Source organism: Falco biarmicus, chromosome 3 (genome assembly GCF_023638135.1).
Source record: "Falco biarmicus isolate bFalBia1 chromosome 3, bFalBia1.pri, whole genome shotgun sequence".
NCBI lineage: Eukaryota > Metazoa > Chordata > Aves > Falconiformes > Falconidae > Falco > Falco biarmicus.
Genome location: NC_079290.1, coordinates 80,694,560 through 80,718,124, shown reverse-complemented (window position 1 = coordinate 80,718,124; position 23,565 = coordinate 80,694,560). Strand labels below are relative to the sequence as shown.

Sequence of the window (23,565 nt, the reverse complement as noted above, 5' to 3'; positions counted from 1 at the left end):
TTGCCATGGGATTTCAGCCCATCTAATATCCATGCCCCCACCCTGAGCCCCCCTATCCTGCCACAGGCTTATACCTGGGCTCTTTCCAGATGCTCATTTCCTCATACTTGCCAGCTAGTCCAGCTTGAAGTTTGCTAGTGAGTTTTGTTAGTGAAGTTTGCACACATACCCAGATCCCTACAGCATCTGGTTGTAAACACATCGTCTAGCCCATGGCTGGCCCTCATATCCCAGAGGCCCTCTGATCCATGGCCTCTTCTCCAGTTGCAGGTGCCCATATCTCCTGGTAACACACGTCTACACACACAGATGCAGCACAGAAAGCAAGGTCAAGCAGAAAATAATCAGAAAAAGTATTTAATAAGCTGGGATAGACTGCAGTGATGTGGCACAAGGCTCAGACAAGAGCACTGCTTACATGAGACCATCCCCTTTTATCCCCCCTTCTACTTTTCCAAGCATGTTCTTCCCAGATCCACCTTGACCCTTTCCTTCCTCTGCTCCCATCTCTTCCCAAACAATGCACCCCTAACTACTTTACCCCATCAGTCCCAGTTTTGCTACATCCCTACCCAAAATTGGAATTTCTGATAATGTTACCTGGTCTGCTCAGCTTTGCATGGTATTACTGATACAGCAGTGGGCCTTGCAAGATTCCCCCCCATACTCCCTTCAATGATACGTGAGGTTTGACCATCTTCCCCTTAAATACTGGCGAAATTCATCCATCTTTCACAGCAGCTACCTGTAATTTTTGTCAGCTTCTCACTCTGTTACTTGTGTTCAGCAATTTCTCATATTGTCACCAGCAGTTTCTCATTGTCTTTTAAGTTGACAAAACCTCAGGCCAGGGCCTAGACATCTGCCTGTGTAACGTAAGAAGACTTATTTCCAAGACAGAAACAAAAAGAAATGTACTCTGAATTATCACAGGTTTTATATGCGTCAGCGCTAAAGAAATGTTTCTGTGAAACCGTTACAATGCAATTTATCTACCACAGCCAAACGTCTGGTTCCAGGTTTCATACACCTCTAGGTCCCTGGAGGAGACACTGGGCCGCACAGTCCTGAAGGCGCTCTCGAAGTCCAGAAAAGCAATCGGCCGTACTTGGTCTGGCATGATGGTTGCAATGTCCATGGACTGAAGACTGCGAATAGGGCCCAGAGAAGCTTCACGACAGAGCTGTGTCATGTCTGCCCCAGAAAACCCATTTGATTTCTTAACTATGAGTTCAATTTCCTCTTCATTTAGAGAGCAGCGCTCCTTTGACATTAGACAGGTGACAATCTGTTTCCTAGCTGAGGCTTCTGGAAGAGGAATGTACAGTCTCTTCACTAGTCTCCTTCGGGCAGCTTCATCAATTTCTTGGGGTCGATTTGTTGCTCCAACCACTAGAATACGGTCTTCAGAGGAGGTTGTTGCCCCATCTAACTGGACCAGAAATTCAGTTTTTATTCTTCTCGATGACTCGTGCTCTCCATCTCCACGCTGAGACAACAGAGAATCAATTTCATCAATGAAAATCACTGCTGGCTGTTGACATCGTGCCACAGCAAACAGCGCACGGACCATCTTCTCCCCCTCACCGACCCATTTGGAAGTCAGTGAAGAGGCACTGATGCTAAAAAAAGTTGCTCCAGACTGGCATGCAATGCACTTGCCTATAAGAGTCTTGCCAGTCCCAGGGGGGCCAAAGAGAAGGATTCCTTTAGGAGGACCACGTAACCCAGTGAAGATGTCTGGCCTCAACATAGGCCAGACTACTATTTCTTTTATAGTAGCCTTAGCAAATTCAACTCCGGCAATGTCATCCCAACTGACAGGAGGCCCATGATCCATGATCTCGTGCATAATGAGTTCAACCATTTTTGGTTCTATGTTTTTCAGTCGTTCATCTACAGGCAGCGATGGATCTGCTGGTCCTCTTGTATGAGGTTTATACTGTGCTCCTCCACTTTCATTTCCATCTTGTTTTGGAACTGGAGGAACAAACTTGCCAAACGGACCCCGAGATCTGCCTGCACCCAGTGATTTTTTTACACCTCCATATGATGAGACCAGTGCACGCTGGGGTAGGGTTTGAGGTTTCTTTTGCTGATCCACCCACAGCTGTTCTTTTGCAGTTCTAAAACCAGAAACACAGCTCTCTTCATTTCTGTTCCTATATCCTGAAAAACTACTGGTTTCTATACTAATGGAAGCCTGGCATGGTGCGAGGTTAGGAATCGCTGTGCTGCCTTCATCAGCCAGACCATAAAATGCTTTTCTTTTCCCAGAACTTGTGGACCATGCAGGTACAGCGGATTGATTGGGAAGAGATACATTTTGTCCATCACCACAGTTACCTGACATTTTCATAGAACTGCTACTTGTTGCTTCTTTACTTCCAAATAGGGGAGTTACCTGGAAGCCTGGATGAACCTGTTCGTTTAAAGAGGCTGAAGAGGCAGGAAGTGTATCCAGAGTTCTGGTCACAGGAAGCACACTGCTTTGAAGAGACTTTGAAGACAAGGGATGCTCAAGAAGATCTGGTCCCTGACTTGCACATTTTGCTGAGCCAGCACAGGGCTCAGTCCCTCCGGCACTGCTGAAGATACCGAGTTTAGGAAGACCTGGAGCAGCAGAGGAACTGACCCCTTTATCAGCTAGTGTACCGGCATCTGTTGGTGCCACCTGAGAGCTTTGGAAATTTTTGCCAGTCTGCATCCTCTCTTGCACACACTTTAATTCAAATATATTATCTGTTGTCAAGGCAGATTGCCACTTGTCACTGTCATTTTGCTGACACTTTGCCAGAGTCAAAATGTTTTCAGCATAGTTATTCAAGCCAGTCTCTATGTTGTCAGAGTCAATAATTGCAGAGTATTTCTCTGCGTATTTTTTAAACAGGTTGGCAGCACAGACCTGAGAGATCTCGGAGTTTGCCCATGCATACTGAATATGCAGGATTTTGGCACGGTATTCATCTGCCTTCTGTCCAGCTGTGCAGGTGCCAGAGGTAATAGCAAAGTAACTTTTCTGCCAGTCGCTCAGGTGCACAGTGTTGTGGGTGGGGGTTTCCATCGCTAACACTGAAAAATACATAAAATACCTGCTGTTATAAAATGCATTTCATAACTATTTGCTTTGGCTGCTTTCCCCCTTTCCTAAATACATATACATGAAAACATACTTTATTTTAATTGAGAGAAATAGCACAGTAGATCTTGTAAGCGAGTTAGCCAGTCTGGACAGTTTAGCATATCCAAAAAGCAACCAGCTTTGTGATGTAAAGCCATTTACGCTGAGTTTTTTCTTCCTTATTCAAAGAAAGAAAAGAAGGAGAAAAAAAAAGTTTGCTTCTAACCAGAGGTCTCCTGGGGAGGTAAGTAGGCTGCAAAGAATGGTAACAGATGGCCAAACAAAAATTGTCCTTGTTAAATGAAATCACCAGTGCTTTCACTTTTACTTCAAGAAGAATACAGCACAGCGCAGAGGAGGACAGATTACACATCACTGTCAGAATGATGAAATTTATTACAGTGATGGTAATAAAAATGAAACAATGAGGCTAATAAATATAACTATATGCAAAGTCTTTGAGGGGAGGTAAAAGCAGAATGAATAAGCCTGAACGTAGTAACTTCGAGATTAAGAAACTATTCACAGATTCATAGCAAATGTCAAAACTATTCCATTCAGAATGTACTAAAATGTCCCTGGTTTACATTTTAGAGAAACAAAGCTCTTGTGTTTAAAGCAATACTTGTTTCTCTGTTTCAGAAAGTGGAATTTACATTCCTTCAGTGTTTTTTTGAAGAAATAGGAAAGATGACATTTGGCTAGGAAGGAGCATTTTGCTAGACTTGAAAAGATATGCTTGTGTTTCAATGTATTTTCAAAGAAGACTTTCTCTGCAATATATCGTGTACAGAGATATTTCTGATGTCAAGAATTCATGATTTCAGAAGAGACACAAGCACAAGTAAAATTATGAGAAGCCTACCACGGCTTCAAAAGGTTTTGCAGAAAGCTCTTAACACACAGTAACCATGACCTTCTCATCTGTCTGTAAGGGACATACACCTAATATATGATACGACTGCAATACATTAAATTCTAATTTCTCCTTTTTTTTTTTTTAATTTCAATATGTACCAGGATATTCCAGTCAGAGAATACTTAAAACAAAAACTGCTGAAGTGGAGGTCCATATATTCTGCACCCCTTCCAACAGGGTACCAGTCAACTTGGAAGCTTCTGAATCACCTACAGATTCTGTATGAAGGCAGATTAAGGTACAGGTGTTATAATAAGACTGGGCAGACAGAGCTGAAAGAATTGGGGGGGGGGGGGGGGGGGGGGGGAAGGGGGGAAGGTATCCTCTACTTTCAAAAAGTCTTTCATCAGTGCTAAACAACAGAGAACATAATACAATTATAGCAGGAGGGGTTACACACATAATAATGAATAACAAGATAAATTATTTTGGTTTGGATTTTTTTACTTCAACCTAACTTTGTAGAGCTGTTTAGAAAAGTCAAAATATCTTTTACCTGCAAATTCAGTGCTTTTACATGGGAAGTCAATTTAAAACAAACCAAACAAAACACAAAAATAAGACTTCCTCTGAAAAATTGTTCAGCTTTTGCACTGTGAGATGTCTGACTTGCACCTATCGAATGAGGTGCAAATTCCCACCATAATCCATTTGCAGCTGAGACACAGATGAACAGGAGATGGAGGGCTTCAGTCTTTTTTTTCTCTAAACAACCACTAAACAACATACTAAATAACCGTCACTGTGCACATAACTATTTTTAACTGTCGAATCAAAATGACTTATGAAACATATAAGCGAAGCTCAGCAAGTTTGGTAGCACGCATTTGGTCCAATGAAATATTTCCACAGATACACATCATCTAGAACAAAATCTCAAGTTCACCACCACTTCCTAAACATTTAGTAATCATCTTCACAGCACTGAAGGAAGGTCAAAATAACTGAACAGTGGTAGCTAGTCTAAAATTCCAGTTTGATTTTTCTTAATTAACTCCTTATATTCTCCCCTATTCCAATGCCCATTAGTTGTCCTTGTAGCCTTACCATTCCCCACCCCCACCCCCAAGAGGCAGCTACACGCGTACATCAGTCCCTTTTCAACAGCCAAAACTGTTGCCAGAGGCTGTGAACATCACACTTTCACACAAGCGTCTCAGGCTGGGGGTTTACCAAAGCACGGGCCATCGTTAATTTCTGGCACGCAAGTTTCAGCCTCAGCAAAGAGGGGCACGTAACTACCTATCAAGCCACGTGCTGGATGCCATTACGTGCGTGCCTGCACACGGGCACCCGTCCGACACACGGGGAAAGCCCGCCGGCAAGCCCCCGGCCGGCAAGCAGGGCAGCTGCCCGGGCACGGCGGCCCCGCTACGGCACAGCGCGCAGGCCGGGCCCCCTCAGCCCGGCCCCCCCCGGCACAGCTTCAGGGAGGCCAGGAACCCTCACCACACAGGAGAGGGGCGGCCGACACCGGAGCCCCGAGGGCTCGCCGGAGGCCTCCGTTCCTCCGCAACAGGGCGAAGAGACCCGCGGCCTCGAAACCGGCCGGGTTGGGCGGGCTCAGCCGCGGGAGCGTAGCGGCGGCCCTCATGCGGGCCCGGGCCGGGGCCCGGCCTCCAGCGGCGGCGGGGCGGAGAGCGGGGCGGGCGCAGCGAGGCCCCGGGCGGGGCGGGACGGGGGCACCGGGGGTCCCGCGGAGCAGCCCCGGCGGCCGCACAGCTCTCCCCCCGCCCCCAGCGCGCACCCGCGCACCCACCAGCCACGGCCGCCGCTGCGGATCCCGCGCCCGCTCTGCCCCGCGGCCCGCCCCGCTCGCGTCCACCAATCGGATAACGGCGCTCTAGGAGGCGCAGCCAATCAGAGACCGGAAGGGAGGGCTGATGGAAGGGGGCCAGGTTCCCCGCCCTGACGTCATCCGCTCGGGCCTACCGGGGCTCTGGGAGGCGGGAGAAGAGAAAGGACGCGAGGGCGGGGCCCGCACGCGGACCTTCCTGCTTCCTATTGGCTGCGCCTGAGGCGAACGCCGTCCAATAGCCGCGGGATCCGTCCTTGGACGCCGAGCTCGTCCCGCGCGAGCCCCGGCCCCGGGCGCACGGCGGCCCGCTGGCCTTCGGGCTGTCGCTGCCGGCCCGGCAGGGATCTGCCACGCTGGCAGGGCTGCACACGCTTCGGGAAGCCTCATGGTAAAGGCTCGGTTCCTCAGCTGGGAGGTGCCGCCGCCCAGAAGGAGGAAGCCGGGGCATTTAGAAGATGTCGCGATGTTTATCGCCCGCCCGGCCGTTGTCGGCAGCGGCAGCAGATGGGAACATGGAGGCGGGCTGCGGCGGCGGGAGCGGTAGGGCCGCGGCTGCTGCAGCGCCGCTCTGGAGGGGCCGGGCGGCCGCCCCCCGCCGGCACGGCCCAGTCGCCCGCCGCGCCACCCGCTGTCTTCGGCTGGGGGCCCCGGGCGCCCCTGCTCCCGCGTGGGGGCGGCCGCGCCACCGGCGCCCCGGGTTCTCCTCAGCGACCGCCTCGGAGCGGGGAGAGCTCCGCGGGGGACGTGCCCGAGCGCAAGCCCCGGCTCAGGGGGCGGTTCGGGGGCGGCCTGTGGGCACCCTGCCCTCCCGCCACCTGCGGTGACCTCCGCGGCCACCCAGTGCCTCGCCCCCACTGTGGCACCGGCCACCGCAGCCACCGTGGCAGCGGCAGCAGCTGGTGCTGGCGAACACCCTCAGCAGCAGCAGCTGAACAGGCCTGTTCTGGGAGAACAGCTCTGCTGAAGGCCTCGCCAGCGGTAGCTGGAGTCGCTGGCAGAGGGACGAAATGAATAGCAAGATGCTTCAAGGGCAAAAGATGGTGGCCCAGCTGGATGTATCCTGTGAGCTTCTCTGCTTGTGGTGAGGGACCTGGGAGTTCTGGCAGACACCAAGGTGCCCGTGAGCCAGCAGTGTGCCCTGGTGGCCAGGAAGGGCTAGCAGGTCAGAGGAGGTGATCCTGCCCCTCTGCTCTGCCCTGGTGAGGCCACATCTGGCGTGCTGTGTCCAGGGCTGGGCTCCCCAGTTCCAGAGGGACAGTGAACTGCTGGAGAGGGTCCAGTCGAGGGCTACAAAGATGATGAGGGGGCTGGAGCATCTCCCTGATGAGGAAAAGCTCAGAGCTGGGCCTGTTTGGCCTGGGGAAGAGAAGACTGAGAGGGGATCTTACCAATGCATACAAATACCTGACGGGCAAGTACCAAGGCCCTTTTCAGGTCTTGCCCAGTGATGGGACAAGGGGCAACAGGTAAAAAATGCCACACAGGGAGTTCCATCTGAATGTGAGGAAAAATGTCTTTACTTTTGAGTGTGACAGAGCACTGGAACAGGCTGCCCAGAGAGGTGCAGTCTCCTGGAGACATTCAAAACCCACCTGGATGCAACTGTGCAGCCTGCTCTAGGCGAACCTGCTTTAGCAGGGGATTGGACTTGATGATCTTCAGATGTCCCTTCCAACCCTGACCATTCTGTGATTCCGTGCAACTGAACGTGGTCATAGAGGCCCTAGCTGGATCACACCAACCCACATTCAAATAGAGCACCAACCTAGATGCAAGTTAGCATACTACGCTGAAGTTACACCTCTGATATTAACACAGTCACTTCTGTGTGGGTGAACATTTAATTTCCCGTGGGAAACATTTCCTACAGTTACTGTCAGGTTTTTGTTATACATCGAGCTTGTTATACCATTAGTGCAGACAGCATATTAAACTGTCTGTGCTACCATGCAAGCTATCATGTAAGACCAAATTGGGCTAACATTTACAGTTTGAAACACTGCTGCTATCACGTTTCCCGCAAGGCGTGTGCCTGGTTTCCCTTGGGTTGCACAGGGCGGGGAGTGAAGGATCCTGCAGCGGCAAGCTCCCCTCGGGGACATGGGCTGCAGCCAGGCAGGGCTAATGAAATGGGCGGCTGCCTCGTCTGACCTGCGGGCACCTGAGCTGCAAACCAAAGCTGTAGCTGGGCAGCTGGCTCCAGTGGCACATCCAGCTGCAGGACCATGCAGAACTTTACAGGAGGCTCGGCAACGACCCTGGTTATGGCCAGGCATTTTTCAGACTCATGTTGCTGAGGAGGAAACTTCCTGCAGGAGCTCTCATTTGCAAAGTAATTTGTTTGAAGAGCACGCTGAGAAGAAATCACTGATGGTGATAATCAGGGCACAGATGTGACCCAAGTTGGAAAGCTAGACCATCTGACATGAATAAAATAGGAAAAGCTTGGTTAAGAGCAAAGACAGACAATAGTCATATTTTTGTTTCCATTTATTCATGCTGCCAATTAAAACCTGTATGTCTGTTTAGTAGGCTTTGGATACAGATTTTAAAGGAACCCGACAGCTCACAAATTATAATAAATATCTGATTATTTTTTCATGTAGGTCATACAGCCTCTATGCTATGTAGATACTATCCATTGATGGTTATTTAATATGACCTCTGCCCCAGTCTTCAGGGTTCTCAGTTTTATTTCTCATTTGCTCCTGTTTTTGAGCAATTCTAGTTTATGCATGTCTCAAGGTTTAGACTGCTGTATAAGGCAACTGCAATGTGAGTACTACTCATCAGCTATGGTATCCTTACAGGAGACAACAAGCAACAACAAAAAACCAACCATAAGCAGAATCTTACATGTAAAGGCAAGAGAAAATTAGAAATTTAATAATTAAATGCAGTCCAGAATTTATTATATTAGCAATAATTTCTTAAATACATACTTTTTCAATATTTCACCATCAGTAATAAAATATAATCTGTCATTATTTTAGGAATGTAAGTATTGTACAAGCACTCTACTAGTTTAAAAAAAATACGTATGGTTATTGAAAAGTTACTTTTTTGCCTCCTTCTTTAGTAGCCGCACTGCCTCCATTGAGATGTAGATATTCTACCAAAGTACAATTCTGAGATTTTGTAATTATTTTTAACATCAAACAGTATTAATTGGTACAGACTGTATTAGCTTTTGCACACATTTTGCACCACAAGGCACAATAAATCCAGGTTCACATATTAACTATTCATAATTACAGGATTTCTCACAGATACATTGCAAAGCTACAGAACAGAAACAGCATTTATGTTCTTCTTTCAAAATGTTCAACACTTTTGTTCTTGAGTTGATTACATAGCCCAGATTTAATTTTCAGATGACCTAACGTTAATAGTCTGTCGTGCTTTAATCCCAGCCAGCAACCAAGCACCATGCAGCCGCTCACTCGCTACCTCCTCTCCCCTGGTGGGATGGGGAGGATAATCGGAGAAAAAAGGTAAAACTTGTGGGTTGAGATAAGAACAATTTAATCACAGAAATAAAATGAAATATAATAGTAACAACAACAAGGATTGTAATGAAAAGTTGAGAAAAGGAGAGGAATAAAATCCAAAAGGAAAAAAAACACTAAGTGATGCACAATACAGTTTCTCACCACCACTGACCAATGCCCAGCCAGTCCCTGAGCAGCAATCGGCAGCTCCCAGCCAACTCACCCAGTTTATATACTCAGCATGATGGTCTATGTTATAGAATATCCCTCTGGCCAGTTTGGGTCAGCTGTCCTGGCTGTGCCCCCTCCCAATTTCCCGTGCCCCTCCAGCCCTCTCTCTGGCAGGGCCCAAGAAACTGAAAAGTTCTTGATTTAGTATAAACATTACCCAGCAACAACTAAACCCATCAGTGTGCCATCAGCATTGTTCTCACATCAAATGCAAAACACAGCCCTGCACCAGCTACTGAAAAGAAAATTAACTTTATCCCAGCCAAAATCAGGACATAGTCTATGAAGGAATTATCATGTGGGGAAAAGAGGGTATAAGAGAATGAATACTAAGGCGGCCTTCACCATTTATATATTCAAATCATCCCAGAATTTCAGAAAACTAGAACTGTGAACTTCAGATATCTGTATTGGACTAGCCATGGGGAAACGTAATTCCATGGGTCTTGTCACAGCTGTTCATTAGATTTACTTATATCAATTCTTTAAAAATAAAAATAAATTAACTTCTACTGCATTTATAATATTTTAAATTAACCCTTATCCTAAATTCTTTTCCAAAAGCAGTTTTTGAATCTGGACAACAGCCTCTTCTAAAACTGATACCCATATGCTGAAAAATGTTTACCTGAATGTCAGTTTTGGCAACATTTTCCCACAAATGTCTAGAGGGACCTATGTGTAGTTCTGGGCTGCTGGGAACATTTCACCTCTCCTGGGTTTGGATGTGCATTCTGCCTGTGTCCCTATTCCTCAGCAGTTTGAGGCTCACACCGGCATGCATCATCCACCTCTGCTTTGGTTGCCATGGAGAGGTTTTCCACCAAAATCCTCTTATGTTCAGTCTAGTGTTGCCTTACCTTATGCATTTCTTTTCCAGTACTTATTAGTTAATTTTTTAATTTCAATTATAGACACATAAGCCCAAAGCAACTCTTATTTCATTTCAGTAGAATTATCCTGGATTTACTCTACAGTTGCTTTGATCAGAATCTGATTGCTTTTTTTTCCTGGACAGACCTGGTTATATATTTCACATGCAAAATACTGCCCTGTCTCATAAAGAAGGTGTAATTCTTCTCTGGCTCCTAGATTCTTGTGGTTTTGTAATGTAAAAGCTGTAAAATTGTATCAGTGTGAACCATATGTGCTACGGATGAACATTGTTTCCCAAGTCATGAGAACTGAATAATGTTTTTTAAAAAATAGTAACAGAGAAAGGAAACAACTGCCAGCATTTTCTGCTCTTTTCAGTCTACCAATCTATTGCGTTGTGCTACTACAGAAAAGCTTAATTTCATATTGGTTCTGCTAAAGAGAATGATGCCACCAAAATTTCTGATACTGTAGCTGAGACTAGTGTCTTGTGGAACAGCTCAGTCACCTGCTTGAATACTCCTGGATTTTACCACATTAATTTGTCATCCCTTGCTTCTGTTACCTGTGAAATCAATTCCTTGAAGAAATAGTAATCAGCTTTTCTGTCTGGGTGGATAACATAGCCTCTGGCTAGCGATACAGAAGGGCAATATGCCATCACCCCCCCTCGTCACCTAGGCTGACCTGCTGGAAATGCAGAGCTTGGCCGGTTTTTCCTAAGTGTCAAGGTTCATGTACATCTCTTATGTACCACTTGCACCCACATTAATACTAATCCTTCCTCAGTTTGCACCACAGAAGTGACGTGATTAGAAATTACCACCATTAGAAAAATCCACCTTGTCCATAGTCAACTTCTTTAACCCCTTCTGGAAAGAGAGTGGGTAGGAGCAGACTGCATGCCAAATTAACTGTCCTGGTGCATATTTCATGGTCTACTTGCAACTTCCAAAATGTAGGAATTATACTTGCAAGGGATGGAGGAAGAAAGCTGAATAGTTTTGCAAGCTGCTCAAGATGGTTTAGAAGTTAATATGAGCAGTAAAAGGAAAAGATTAAAACAAATGCAAATGTAGAACTGGATCCTACAAATTATTTTTCTTGGAGTAGCTATTTATTTTGTTCCTATGTATATAGAAATGACTCTGGAATTTATGTTTTTGAAGTGGCAGAAGTACTTATAAAAGTCAGATATTGTTTCTGACTCTCATTTCACTTCTTTACTGTACCTGCCTTCAACAGGATGACCTATCAATGGTTTGTGTCTAGTACATATTATATGACTTCCTTTGAAAGTTAATTGTTCTCCAATATTTTCATATTCCAGGCATCCCTGTTAATGGAAGAAAATCACTGATGCCTGGAATATGAAAATATTTTGGAGGTTAGTTCTCTTGATTTCTCTTTTTATTGTAATTTATTATCTTGTTTGTTAGCTTATTTGAGAAACTAAGAGTAACATTTTTGCCATCACAATTCTTAGCACATTTTGTCAAAGATTTATTACACAATGAAGTAAGCAGAATAGTAGCCATTGAAAGAAATCACAACTCTATTTCACAGAACATAGCTTGCAGATTATTTTTAAGTAATCACTGCTTATAATTCTTGGTTAAAAATACAGCATACCAGGTAGCACATGGCTTTTGACAAAACTCTTAAGAAGGAGCTTTGAAGAGGCCTCATTATGAATGATCAAAGTGAAAACCAATAGCCAGCATAACCTAGTTGCTGAGATTTGACAAAATGGCTGTTTTAAAAGCAAAACCTTTAGGAGAAAGTAGAGAACCTGCCATAAGGACTGTTAGGGTTCATTTAGTGCTCATTCCACCCTGATCACACCCTGATCAATGTAATGAAGGAAGTCTTGAAGTCCTAACTTCATTTACAAAATTATTGCAGCGTCTCATGCCATAATAGTGCCCCAAATCATGATAACATTTGTACGTGCCTATTTAGACAGGACCTGAAGAAGGTTATAACCGGGTTACTGAACTTCCTCCAACTTGGATTCTTTCTGAAGTCATAGTAATGTTAAATTAATTGGTTGTAACACGTCACAGTTTCATCTGTGAAAAAAGGAGTGGGTGTGCTAGAGGTTAATGGGAACAACGGAGAGAGCACTAACCTGTCTATTCCCATTGCCTGGTTCAATAAATGCTCTTGATTACAAACTGTTAGAAAATGATAGCTCCAGCCCCCATGGTTATTTGCACCCTGGAAACAGGCAAGGTGAAACTACAGTACAGAGGAGTAATGACTAAGGTTACAACAGAACTTGCTGGCAAGAATTTTGCTGCCGCACCTGGGCTATATAACAAAAGGGTTTGTATTTTTTTCCTTCATAATTTGAATTTCCCACCTGCTCTTAAAACAAAATTTGGCAACACAGAGAAAGCTAGTTAATTACCTCCTCCCCACTGCTACTTCACTGCTGTTACTGCTGGTGGTGGTGGGTTTACTCCCATGTTTTCAGAAGCTCAGTTGCCAGCTGTGAGATGTGCTGCCAGGCGAACTTGATGTGGGTGGATTCCACTGTGCGGGAACAAATAGCAAAACGTAGCACAAACTTCTCTCGCAGGTGGCATGGGACCAGATGAATCTTCTTGGCCTTATCTATGCTTTTAAGGAGTGCCTTATTTAGTTCATCCGAGCCCTGAAATCATTGTAATTCAACAGATACGGTGATGAATTTCAGAAGCAAGTTTGCAATATGTAAAGCCCACCAAGCAGCCAAGCCCAAGTACTACCAGTAACACGCAGCCACTTTCTCATCTCCCAGTGCTTTGCCATCAAAGGATTACAAAAAGGTGACGGCACAAGAGATAATTTTTCAGCCACAATGAGATTTAAGGATTAACTGGGGTTTAGAAGCAGTGTTCACACTGGGACATTTGTGATAGCTGACTGCTTTTTTGTGACCTAAGGTCACGAGCTGTGTAGCTACATGTAAAAACATTCATTATTGCATCCATTTCATTACAGTTTTCTTAGATCTAATCAAACAAACATGGGAGGCAGTTTTGCAATGCACTATACTAACATTTGTAAAACAGACCTGCCGGTCTTCACATAAGCATCACTGCTGTGACATCTTATGAATATGAAGATGGAACTCTTGCCCTTAATTAGGAAATAGTTAATGTATCCCTAGCATAAGTAAGTTCCATACTATCAGTAGAAACTCTAAAAATGTATTTGCCTCTAGTTCTATAGGAAGTGTCCACCACAGAATCCTACAGAGTGGATTTTTTGGGTTGGATTTTAGAAATGTGGTAAACTGACCCATCCACTGGGAGTAAAGAGTCTTCTGCATTCCAGGAAACAGAGATATAAATGTTAAATATCTTGCAGAAGGTCAGAAGGAGTCTGCATGCACACAGTATTGAATCTCATCTCCTTCTAGTGTACTTCATTCTCCTTGTGCTCAAATAGTGAATGTGAGGATTTTCCGTAGAGCAGCTGTAGGCTTTTAATATCAAATCTCAAAAGAAATAGGACTGTACAGAGGAGTACTGGTTCTTTTGCAAGTTCAGCAAATGTTGAATCAATGGTTTTCCTAGTTCACGTCCATCAGCATTTGTGAATAAAACAAAATTCATCAAATTTTCAAAAACAGTAGTAAATTGCTTTAAATGAAAACAGTGAAAGAAGGTATCCCAGAAATCTTGTGATTTTTGTCTGATTTAGCCACACAGGATGAAGTGCTAGCTGCATATCTTTGACAGTCCTTGTTACCCAAATTAAAGGAAGTTGCCTGTCTAACTTTTGTATCAGCAGACCGAGAGATGACTTCAGCTTTGCTGGGAATTTTCCTGTAATAGCTTAGGATATACCAAGTTGACCTTGAGTGCTATAATTTTATTCTTTGGGGAAGTATCTAAGCTATTGTACAGCCTTCACTCTTTCTATTACACTGCTGGTAACACAGAATTGTGAGAGATGCTAGGAGCATCTGTGTTTTTACTGCAGTGCTCCCTTCCTGAACACTGACTGGTAAAAGAATCACAAATGGACAAATCCATCTGTTCAGCAGCGGGTTTGTTACTGTAACGCACTGGTCTTGAAAACATCCGTATGAGAAAACATTCTCTCAAATCTGCAAGTTGTGACTTGCCTGCTTAGCCTTTTCCATATAAAAACAAAGCAGAAGGGAGACACAGTTTCCCACTGGCACTGAGGATAAATGTATTATTCCCATGGTATTTGATCGTGTAAGAGTTAGAGCTGAACCCAGATAAAAACCTTGTTCTGACTTAGCACAGGTTGTTAGGAAATTTGGATGAGAGCCTGAAATTCATGGCTTAGCCTTAGTCTTCTAGGAGATATTTATGCAACTTGATTGATCCTAACTAAGAAAAGGACCAACTTTGGTGTTTTGCAAGTCCCCACCCATTACAGGTCAGTCACTGTTGACAGTGATATCCTGCTTTCTTATCAACAGTAACGCATCATTAAAATTATGATACTTGTCTTTAATATGAAATGCACAGCATTAAATTTTAGGCAATACAAGCAGTTATATGATGTTAAGTTAATGCCCTTGGCAGGGGTGAGCGGAGGAAAGAGAAAGATTTATATATCTTTCTTCTGTTCTGCTCTTATAGCTGTACCTAGGGGCTGTTGTGACACTTGAGTGTCATGTCAAATTGAAGTTAGTAGTGACTAATCCTGTCCTAGAGCTTTGAGAAGCCAGCTCCGATTGAGTCCATCAGCTTCAATAAAACAGTATTCTCACCCCCTTGGAGGAATGACTAGCTTGACTTGTATTCATCTGCAGACATGACAAGGAGGCCAGAAATTAACCCTTTGTCATGATACCTTTGATGAAATAGTTATAATATGAAAGTCGTACATTATTAGTCCCTCTGCTCAACGGTGTGAAAGGCAAATAATTAAAAGTTACAGCTAAGCAAAAAAATTAAAAAGGATTTCTCAAGAGCAAAGGAAAAATGTCGTACTCTTACAGCTGTGCAGCATCACAGCTCAAGTCCCCTGTAGTACTAAGTCCCTTTAGTCCTACTGTAACTACATAAATGTTACAAGTATCCTACTTCTAAGATGCATTTTAATATGAATTGCAGAAATCACAGGAAGATTTTTGAAAGAGTGATTTAAAAAGGAAATAAAGCTGCAAAAATAACTACAAAATGCTCTCAATTTAAAAGCTTGTTAGTTGGGGGTTTTCTTTTTGTTTTTTCTTTCTTTTTTTTTTTTTTTTTGAGTGGGAAGGCAAACGATGAAAACACTGCTGTTTCAATATTGCTTTTAAGCAGAATCATGCCTTTAGTGTACAACTTGTCCAGAAGTTTTTTAGCTAGGTGTCCAATATTTACCTTCTACTGAAAAATTGTCTTTCCATGTAGATCTGATTTCCTCCTCTGGATTGTCAGTGACAGAAGAACAGCTGTAGATAAACTACTGGTCTGATCAAAAGTGACAATTCCTGTGTTGCTATGCTCTATTTCGCCAGAACTGTTCCTTTATAGTAAATGTAGAGCACTAACAGCTGTCTCAGGATCTGCAAAACTACTGTTTGCTTGTTCCATATGAGACAGCAGACTACAACCAACATCCTGTTATTGAGCAATAAAAGCCATAGAACCTATTCCTCAAAATATTTTAAAATTTCTTATTAGGAAAGAAAATACATTCATGGTTCCACTTACTGGGAAAACTTCATATTCTGTAATCTGTCTAATCCCTTAGCAACAGATTTTTTTTCTTTTATTTTAAACAACATAAATTCAAACAAAACCATTTTCCTATTCCAGATGAATTCACCATTGCCTTATTTTTAAAGATTCATTACCCCCTTTCAGCCAATTGCATCAAACTCAGGTAACTGGGGCAACTGAATGACTGAAATAAGAATTTGTGAAAAGTAGTAATACCACATTACTCTGAAGGAGCCAAGATGTGCTTGTGAGCCTTCAGAAAAGCTAAAAGCTCATTTAGGTATCATGTGAGCTAGAAAAAAACAGTGCTGTTATTAATTATTGCTTGATATATGGATTCAGTATCACAATCCAGTTCTTTACAGAGGCTTTAGTTGCAAGTTCCTCTATTAAATGAGTTCTTTACCTAAAATAAGACACTGATCCCCTTCTAATGTCTAATTAAACAAGGGAGCCCTCCCAACTACTGCAGCTGTTATGCTCTGAGTGCAGAGTGAGTTTTCTAGTTCTGTTGTGCAAGGTCTCTTTGTCAGTGAACTGGGCACTTAAAGAGATTTTGGGAAAATGAAAGGCCAACAGAGGCAAAAGAATCATGTTCAGCAAAAAAAAAGGCAGCCCAGGGCCAAGGGTGGTTGGGAAGCTGGCCTCCCATGCAACCTGTTCTTACTCATATCTTGCTCCAATTTGTCTAGTCTGACTGTAGGGTTTTATAAATGAAAATGTATTCTTTAAATAAAACAACAAAATTTTTATCCTAATCTTCATTCATGATAGTAATTATATATATATATAATTGGTTATTAAATATACACACATAAAATTAACCTGACACAAAAGATCTAATGCACACACATACACTTACACATCATATACAAATGTCTAGTGAAATATATTAAAACAATCATCTTCATCAAAGCCTATCAAGCATAGAACAGTCATTTTGTATGACTAGGTAGACCATTTGTTTGCCTTGACTATGTATTTCTATACCCTCATATGCCTGAATTTTTCTTAAGCATTTGATTAATTTTTAACAATTTTTTCTTAAGTTTCTTTCTTTAATCTGCTTTGATCTACATGAACTCCCTTTACTTTCCCTAAAAAACAATTAAATATATTAACTATGAAAACTATATTTGATTGCAGGTTATTGTATAGCTGTAAAACATGACAGAGGAAATAGGATGTCTTAGCTGCCTTACCTTCAGTCGAAAACAGACTAGTCCCAAGACAACTTCAGCACAGATCTCAAATCTTCCATCCTGAAGGACTAAATGTTCAAACTGATGCGACAGCCTGACATGCTGAGAAGAGAGAGATCGTATCCATGTTGTATACATTTGATTCAAGAGAAAATATGTGCTAAATCGTTTCCATCCCTAACCTTTCTCTGTTCCTGCTTCTGATATGTGATAATACTCACATATTGTCATCTGTTTATGTTAACTTACATCCCGTTTATGACTTCCAGTGACTGTATTGAGCCATTGCTATATTGGTAGCTCAGCCTATCTTAGGCAATGCTAGTCTGTTTTTTAATTAAACATTTCAGCAGTTTTATATGATACATATTAATAGTAAATAACTGTAATAATTCTTCTTTAGGTTTTCTACCACTGTCAATTTTGGCTGGGAATGGCTACAGAGTCCAAAAGTTATTATGGAGAAAGGGGGAGGTGCACAGATATAAAGAGAAAATTACTGCAATTCCAGTGCAAAATAATCTGGAAAGACAGACTTTTTTGAATAGTTCATTTAATATGAGAAGGGGAGAACTTGCTCACTCCTCTGACCTGGACGCTCAGGTTCAGCTGAAAAGAAAGATGATGGCAGCATAACCCAGAAAATGGATAGCAAATCTCAACCAACCTGTTTAGAAGTTACTGAGGAAAAAAGAGTGACATTGGACACCAAGCCAAAGCAGTTATTTTGAAGCACGGGAAACCAGTGCTCTTCCAAAATCAAACAGGAATAATACCAACAGGCATACTAACAATGAGCTGGGAGGTCTTAACCTCAGTCAGTGATGCTTGCACACTCATACCATGTTTCACTTTCTTCCAAACAGAAAATTAATTCAAAAGTACTTGGAAAAAAAGAGCGCATATCCTCATCAGGTACCTGCAGTACCTTATGCAGTCCCCTTCTCACTGGCTAGCATCAGTTTAGTGCTCACTACCCTAAAAAAAACCCACCAAACCCCACCCCCCTACACACACATATATAAAAGATTACAACAGCAACCAGCTATTAGAATTACAGTTTGTCTTCATGCAACAGACAGTATATATATATATATATATATGCACACATATATAAAAGCAAAAATTATTAGCAACATCTAAAATAATGTTTTTAAGTTCCTTAGCTTTTATATATTTATGAATGCATATAATTTTACAAAAATAAACAACTAAGCCCATGTATTTTCCTGCTTTTGCACTTCACCTTTTTTGCAAGTTCAAGGGCAGATAACAAAAACAAAAAAAAGAGAAATATTTCACTATGGGCCAGGGTTAGATGTGGAATGTTTCATCTCACAGGAACTTTCCAAATGGGCAAGAAGAAGGCAAGACAGAAATTACAGAAAAGAAGAAAAAAACCCCAAACAAACAAAAAAACCCCAACACATTTTGCAATCTTAATCATAGCTTTCTGATGTTTGTTTATTTCTTAAAATAGACAAACGTTGTTTATATTGAATCAAAACATTGCTTCAAAACCTTCATATTGGGCGTATTGGTACCCTATGCAACCAGCCAGTCTTGTTACCACTTCCTCTCTGCTGTTTGTTACATCCATTTATCGTCTCCCTCTAAAATTAGACTGAAAACTCTTTGAGTCAGGAATGAGACCAATAAAATCCAGTCCTTTCCAAGGCATTTGCATGTTCTGCTAATATAAACAGCATGAGTTTATAGCTATGAAAACTCACCAGAAGTATACGTATACATACAGATACTTGTATGTATGAGTGCATGGAAAACATACGTGAAATACGCATGCGTGTTGTAATGGTCTTTTACTGCTTTCTCCTCTCCTCATGTTCTGTAGTCTTAACCAATCTGATGTCTTGTACACAGCTCCACAAAATTTCACACTGCATATACTACATCTTGGAAATCAAAGCCATCAAAAAAAGAAATGTTAAAAAAAAATGTTCAATGAGATAAGAATTTCACAACTGTTCAGCTGAATGTAATCACCAACTGAATTTAACCAAAATTTACCTGAGTAGCAACTGAAGTTAAAAAAACATTTAAGATTTGGCTTAATGCAAGTGGTTTATACAGGAAAACTCCAGACCCATGTTGTACGTTCTATAGCCAGTATTTATGTCCACTTTTTGCACTAAAGGATTTTTCAGGGATTTGAAAGAAATAAGAGCAAGGGAAAATACAGAATATTCAGTAAAACACAGACTTCTGGAAGTGTTTTATATTCATGTCTGTATAAAAGGACTTGTATCCAGTGTCCTAACAAGTAGCAATAATTTGTAAAGCCACTCGGTGGCACCAAGTGTTTTAGATTTTACACAACTGGAAGGAGAGAAGCGGCGCTTCAACTGGAATTGCACCTGTATAGCTTTGCTTAACGCAATTACCCAAGACCCTCCACCTTTGAGCCATAAGATATCATCCCGAACTGCTTTTACAAAGATTGTGGCAACCAAACATAACTAAACCCAATACAGTTAAAGACTTTCAAGCCTGGAAGTACAAATTCTGTAAAACTAAAGGGCTTTTAGGCATCACACCTGCCTCCGAGAGTCCAAAGGCTGTACCCACGCTCTGGATGTGAGCATGGCAATAACTTAGAGGAGGAAAGCATGGCTTTAGTGCTTCAATTTTTCAAGACAGGCAGGTAATCTGTGAAAATAAAGCCCCATTTGGAGAACTGTGGGCACTGAAACTAAGGACAGGAAAGAAGAAGAGGTAAAAACTGAAAGGCTGTTCTCAGTGTTCTGCTGAATGTGTACATAACTAAGCCTATTCTATGGATATTTTAACCCTCCAAATGCTTTTGATTTTGACATTTGTGTCATGCTGTGTCCCTAGCACCATTAACTTAAAGTTGACACTCAAATATCGTTTAACCTTTTAAAATTATTTTATTTAATGCTGTTACATAATTGAACAAAAAAAGTGGATGTACACAAAGCAACCCACACACTGTTTCTAGGAATATCGTTTGGACAATCCCTTTACCACATGGGTTCCCAAAGTGGAATCACTTAGACTGCATTAGTGGCCTGAGAAGTCTTGGTGTATAGGAACAGAATACCTGCCCTTCTCTTCACAGTGAAATTTAGCAGATTGAAGAAAAAAAGCTTATAAGGAATTTTTGTGTATAACTATCTCTCTCAGGTAAATAACCATATCTCTTCTGCAGTGAGAAGGGAAAAAAGAAAGAAAGGGATCTAATTCATTTGGTTATTCAGGATTAAGGGAAATGTCTTACATTATCACTAATAAGAGCAGTAAGCTTGCAAGGCATTAAGATATGGTCCCTATTACAAAAAAATCTGTATTTCTGTGTGTATATGTGTGTATATAAAAATAAATGCTTCTGCATTGAGGTGTTTAAACTGAATTTTGATTTTGGGGCAAAGCCTTCAAGAACTGAAATAGTTTGTGATTGAAGGGAGCTTGTCTGAAGGATCAGAGTACATTAATGTGTATTATGCAAATAAGCATACCTGCCTAGCCTTGGTCACTTCATGCTTTTCCCTCTATAGATTTCACCATTCTGCCTGTTGTAGCTCTCATCCCACTACACTCAATGAAAATGCTGTCAAAAGAGTCCTCAACGGCCACTTGGACACATTTATAATTGCTGTTTTGCAGCTACTGATATAACTTCACCAACATGTCTGCAAACTCGCAAGAAAGATCTTAAATTCTCCTAGAGGAGGGAGAACCATTCCAAATCAAAAGAGACTTCCACACCAGTGACTTTACAACAGTGGAAATAGCCTTTCTTGGGAATGAATCTGTTTAGTACCACAATAGAAAGGAATGTGTGTCTGCAGGGAGTTTGGTATTTTGTAAATATTTAGAGCTAAGTCATTGCTGTCCCCTCACAAGAGGTTTCCCTAAACATCATAAAGATGAAAGGTATGCTTGAATTTGACTTTACTGCTACAGAGGCAGCATATATATAATTTAGACTGGTGCCAGATGTGGGTTTTGTGATAAAAACACCCTTCTTTTTACATCAAGAATAAACTTGGTACTTAATAACAATGTTAACAAACTGTAAATTGTACATACTCTTTTTTTAAAAAAAGATGTATTTTAAACAGGAAGCAAAGCAGCAGCAGAGGTGGACATGCCCAATAATGTATCCCTTAATCATAATCTAAACATGCTATCAATGCACGTAAATTAATAAAATAATGAATAAACATGTTTTTCCACAATAAAACCATGGATGTGCTCTGGCTTAATTTGGGAGGGAACTATGATCCCACATTGTAGAAATTCCAAATCCCTAGACTTGTCTTCCCTAAAGACAAACACAAAAGAAATGCGTTTTGATCCTGCCATGATGTGAAATTGTGACACTACATGGGGCAAACAAGCAGCACCCCTACTGAACTGAGCTGTCTAAAAGCTGTTGCCTTTGCTTTCTGATGTGTACCACTCCCCAGCTGAAATGCTATCTCTGGCATTGCTGTTCTGTGCAGTTCCAGTTTCTTAGTCTCTGCTGTTAATTTTTAATGGAATACATTATCCTTGGTGAAGAAAAAAAGACACGTACACTGATTTCTTCATGTCCTACGGAGGATTCATCTGGATCAGAATGTTCATGGGGTTCACATACAAAACCATTCATTGCTAAATTTCTCAAATGACTTTGAGATCTTTGAGAGGACTTAAACCAACAAAGGAGTAATAGATGGTCAAGCAGTTTGCAAATGCACCATTTACAAACAGGCCACTTGGGTTTCACTTTTATACTGACTCTGAGTGTTTGGAATCAGTCCAGAAGACTATTACTGTTGTTGATTTTCCTTCTTTGTACATCTCCTCTGCAGCTTTGCAGTATTTTTCTCTCCCCAAATCCTTAAGAGATGACTGTCCTCCCCTTTACCACTGCTTTAAAACCTATACTTTGCAATAGGTTAATATTACATGTTATGTGGGAAAAGAGTGCATAACTGGAAGGTTTGGAAAACAAAAAAAGTTACTCTGTCTAAATCCAAGTCACACATCCTCATCTCTCAGGAATATTTTAGTTCCTAAATGCCTTCCTCAGTATAAAGAGATGCCAGGTTGCAGTGGTTATGTAGCTATTTTGATGCAAACCTTTAGGCTGCAAACATAACAAACATCTTTTCCTTAAAACACACTAATAAAGGGGGGGGGGGAGGGAGGGGCGGGGGGGAACAAAAAAGAAAGAAAGAGACAAATCAGGTTTTCTGGCAGTTTACATCCAGAAAAAAAAAGGAAATTTTTTGAAGAGACAGTTGCAGATATCTTTGGTCTTCCACATAGAAGCTTGCTAATCATACAGCAGATAGGGTGTCTTCTTAGGGACATGCAGTGTTTTTTCACTCTATATCATGTCAGAAGCTCATCAGTATTGAAAATCTCAAATCATTTTATAAATAACACCTGGCTGCTCAAGAGAAGCCTAACTATAAGCCTGTAAACACTGGATAAATCTTCCTACAGTTTTCTGTGACCTAGAAGATGAAGTGGTTTTGGTGTTTTTTTTCCCCTAGGTAATCACAGCATCTATATTGGGATTTTTATAAATTCAGAAAGGAGTTTAAACCCTAGGTCCCAAATCTCTCAATAAGGCCCAGCCCTGCACCTGAACAGGCATCCCGTAGCTGCTATCGTATAGCAGAACAGGAGTGATGTGCCCTACACACAAATAACGACGTATGAAAACTATGTACTGTATGACTGCATGCTACATCCCAATGTCGGCATCCCCTTCCCAGGTTCCAGTCCAAGGAGCTTTTTCAAACTTCTGCTCTTCTGCCTGACTCTGTGGCCCTTTCCCTGGGGCAATTCCTTAATAACACAACAGAGCGAGCCCTTCTTCCCACTTCCCCAGCTCCAGCCACAATGCTCTGCACTTGAAGGTTACAATACCTGCCCCTGCCACTATTCCTAGGTCTCCTCTCATTCTAACTATGTGCATTCTATCACCCACTGTAATAAATGCAGCTTCAGGATTAATCCTGCTTCCCTTAAAACCCAGCTAGAAGTCCCAAGTACACAAGACACATGCCAGTTCTTCTCTTCAAGGACTGCCTTTGCCAGCAACAGGAATATAAAAGCTGTTATTTACAAGACTCTACATGTTTAAAAGAAAGCAACTTCTCAAGGCCAAGCACTGGGATAAGCAATGTTCAAGTGAAGTTAACAAATGAAGCTAAATTCCAAATTACTTTTCATTTGGAAACTCGTCTATAGGTTTGAAAATATAAA

The 23,565-nt window shown here is 42.1% G+C and overlaps 2 protein-coding genes across 6 annotated transcripts in view; both read right to left on the bottom strand.

The window, feature by feature from the left end:
* Positions 1-343: 343 nt before the first annotated feature.
* Positions 344-5,920, bottom strand: FIGNL1 (fidgetin like 1). Of its 4 annotated transcripts, none has more exons than XM_056331921.1 (3): positions 5,800-5,823; positions 4,139-4,258; positions 344-3,072 (listed from the first exon to the last, which is right to left on the bottom strand). In XM_056331921.1, the coding sequence occupies exon 3, from the start codon at positions 3,062-3,064 to the stop codon at positions 989-991; it is 2,076 nt and encodes a 691-aa protein (XP_056187896.1). In that variant the 5' UTR covers positions 3,065-3,072; positions 4,139-4,258; positions 5,800-5,823; the 3' UTR covers positions 344-988. The 4 variants fall into 4 exon arrangements, with proteins under 4 accessions (XP_056187896.1, XP_056187897.1, XP_056187898.1 ...); XM_056331922.1 differs by lacking the exon at positions 5,800-5,823 and adding an exon at positions 5,214-5,793; XM_056331923.1 differs by lacking the exon at positions 4,139-4,258 and having other exon boundaries at positions 5,800-5,920.
* Positions 5,921-8,720: 2,800 nt separating this feature from the next.
* Positions 8,721-23,565, bottom strand: part of DDC (dopa decarboxylase) — a 76,933-nt gene continuing 62,088 nt past the window's right edge. For both annotated transcript variants that reach the window (XM_056331924.1, XM_056331925.1), the window contains exons 13-14: positions 17,320-17,421; positions 8,721-13,095 (exon numbers count right to left, since the gene is read on the bottom strand). In XM_056331924.1, coding sequence (XP_056187899.1) covers positions 12,898-13,095; positions 17,320-17,421 — 300 coding nt within the window. In that variant the 3' untranslated portion in view covers positions 8,721-12,897. The remainder of the gene's footprint in view (positions 13,096-17,319; positions 17,422-23,565) is intronic.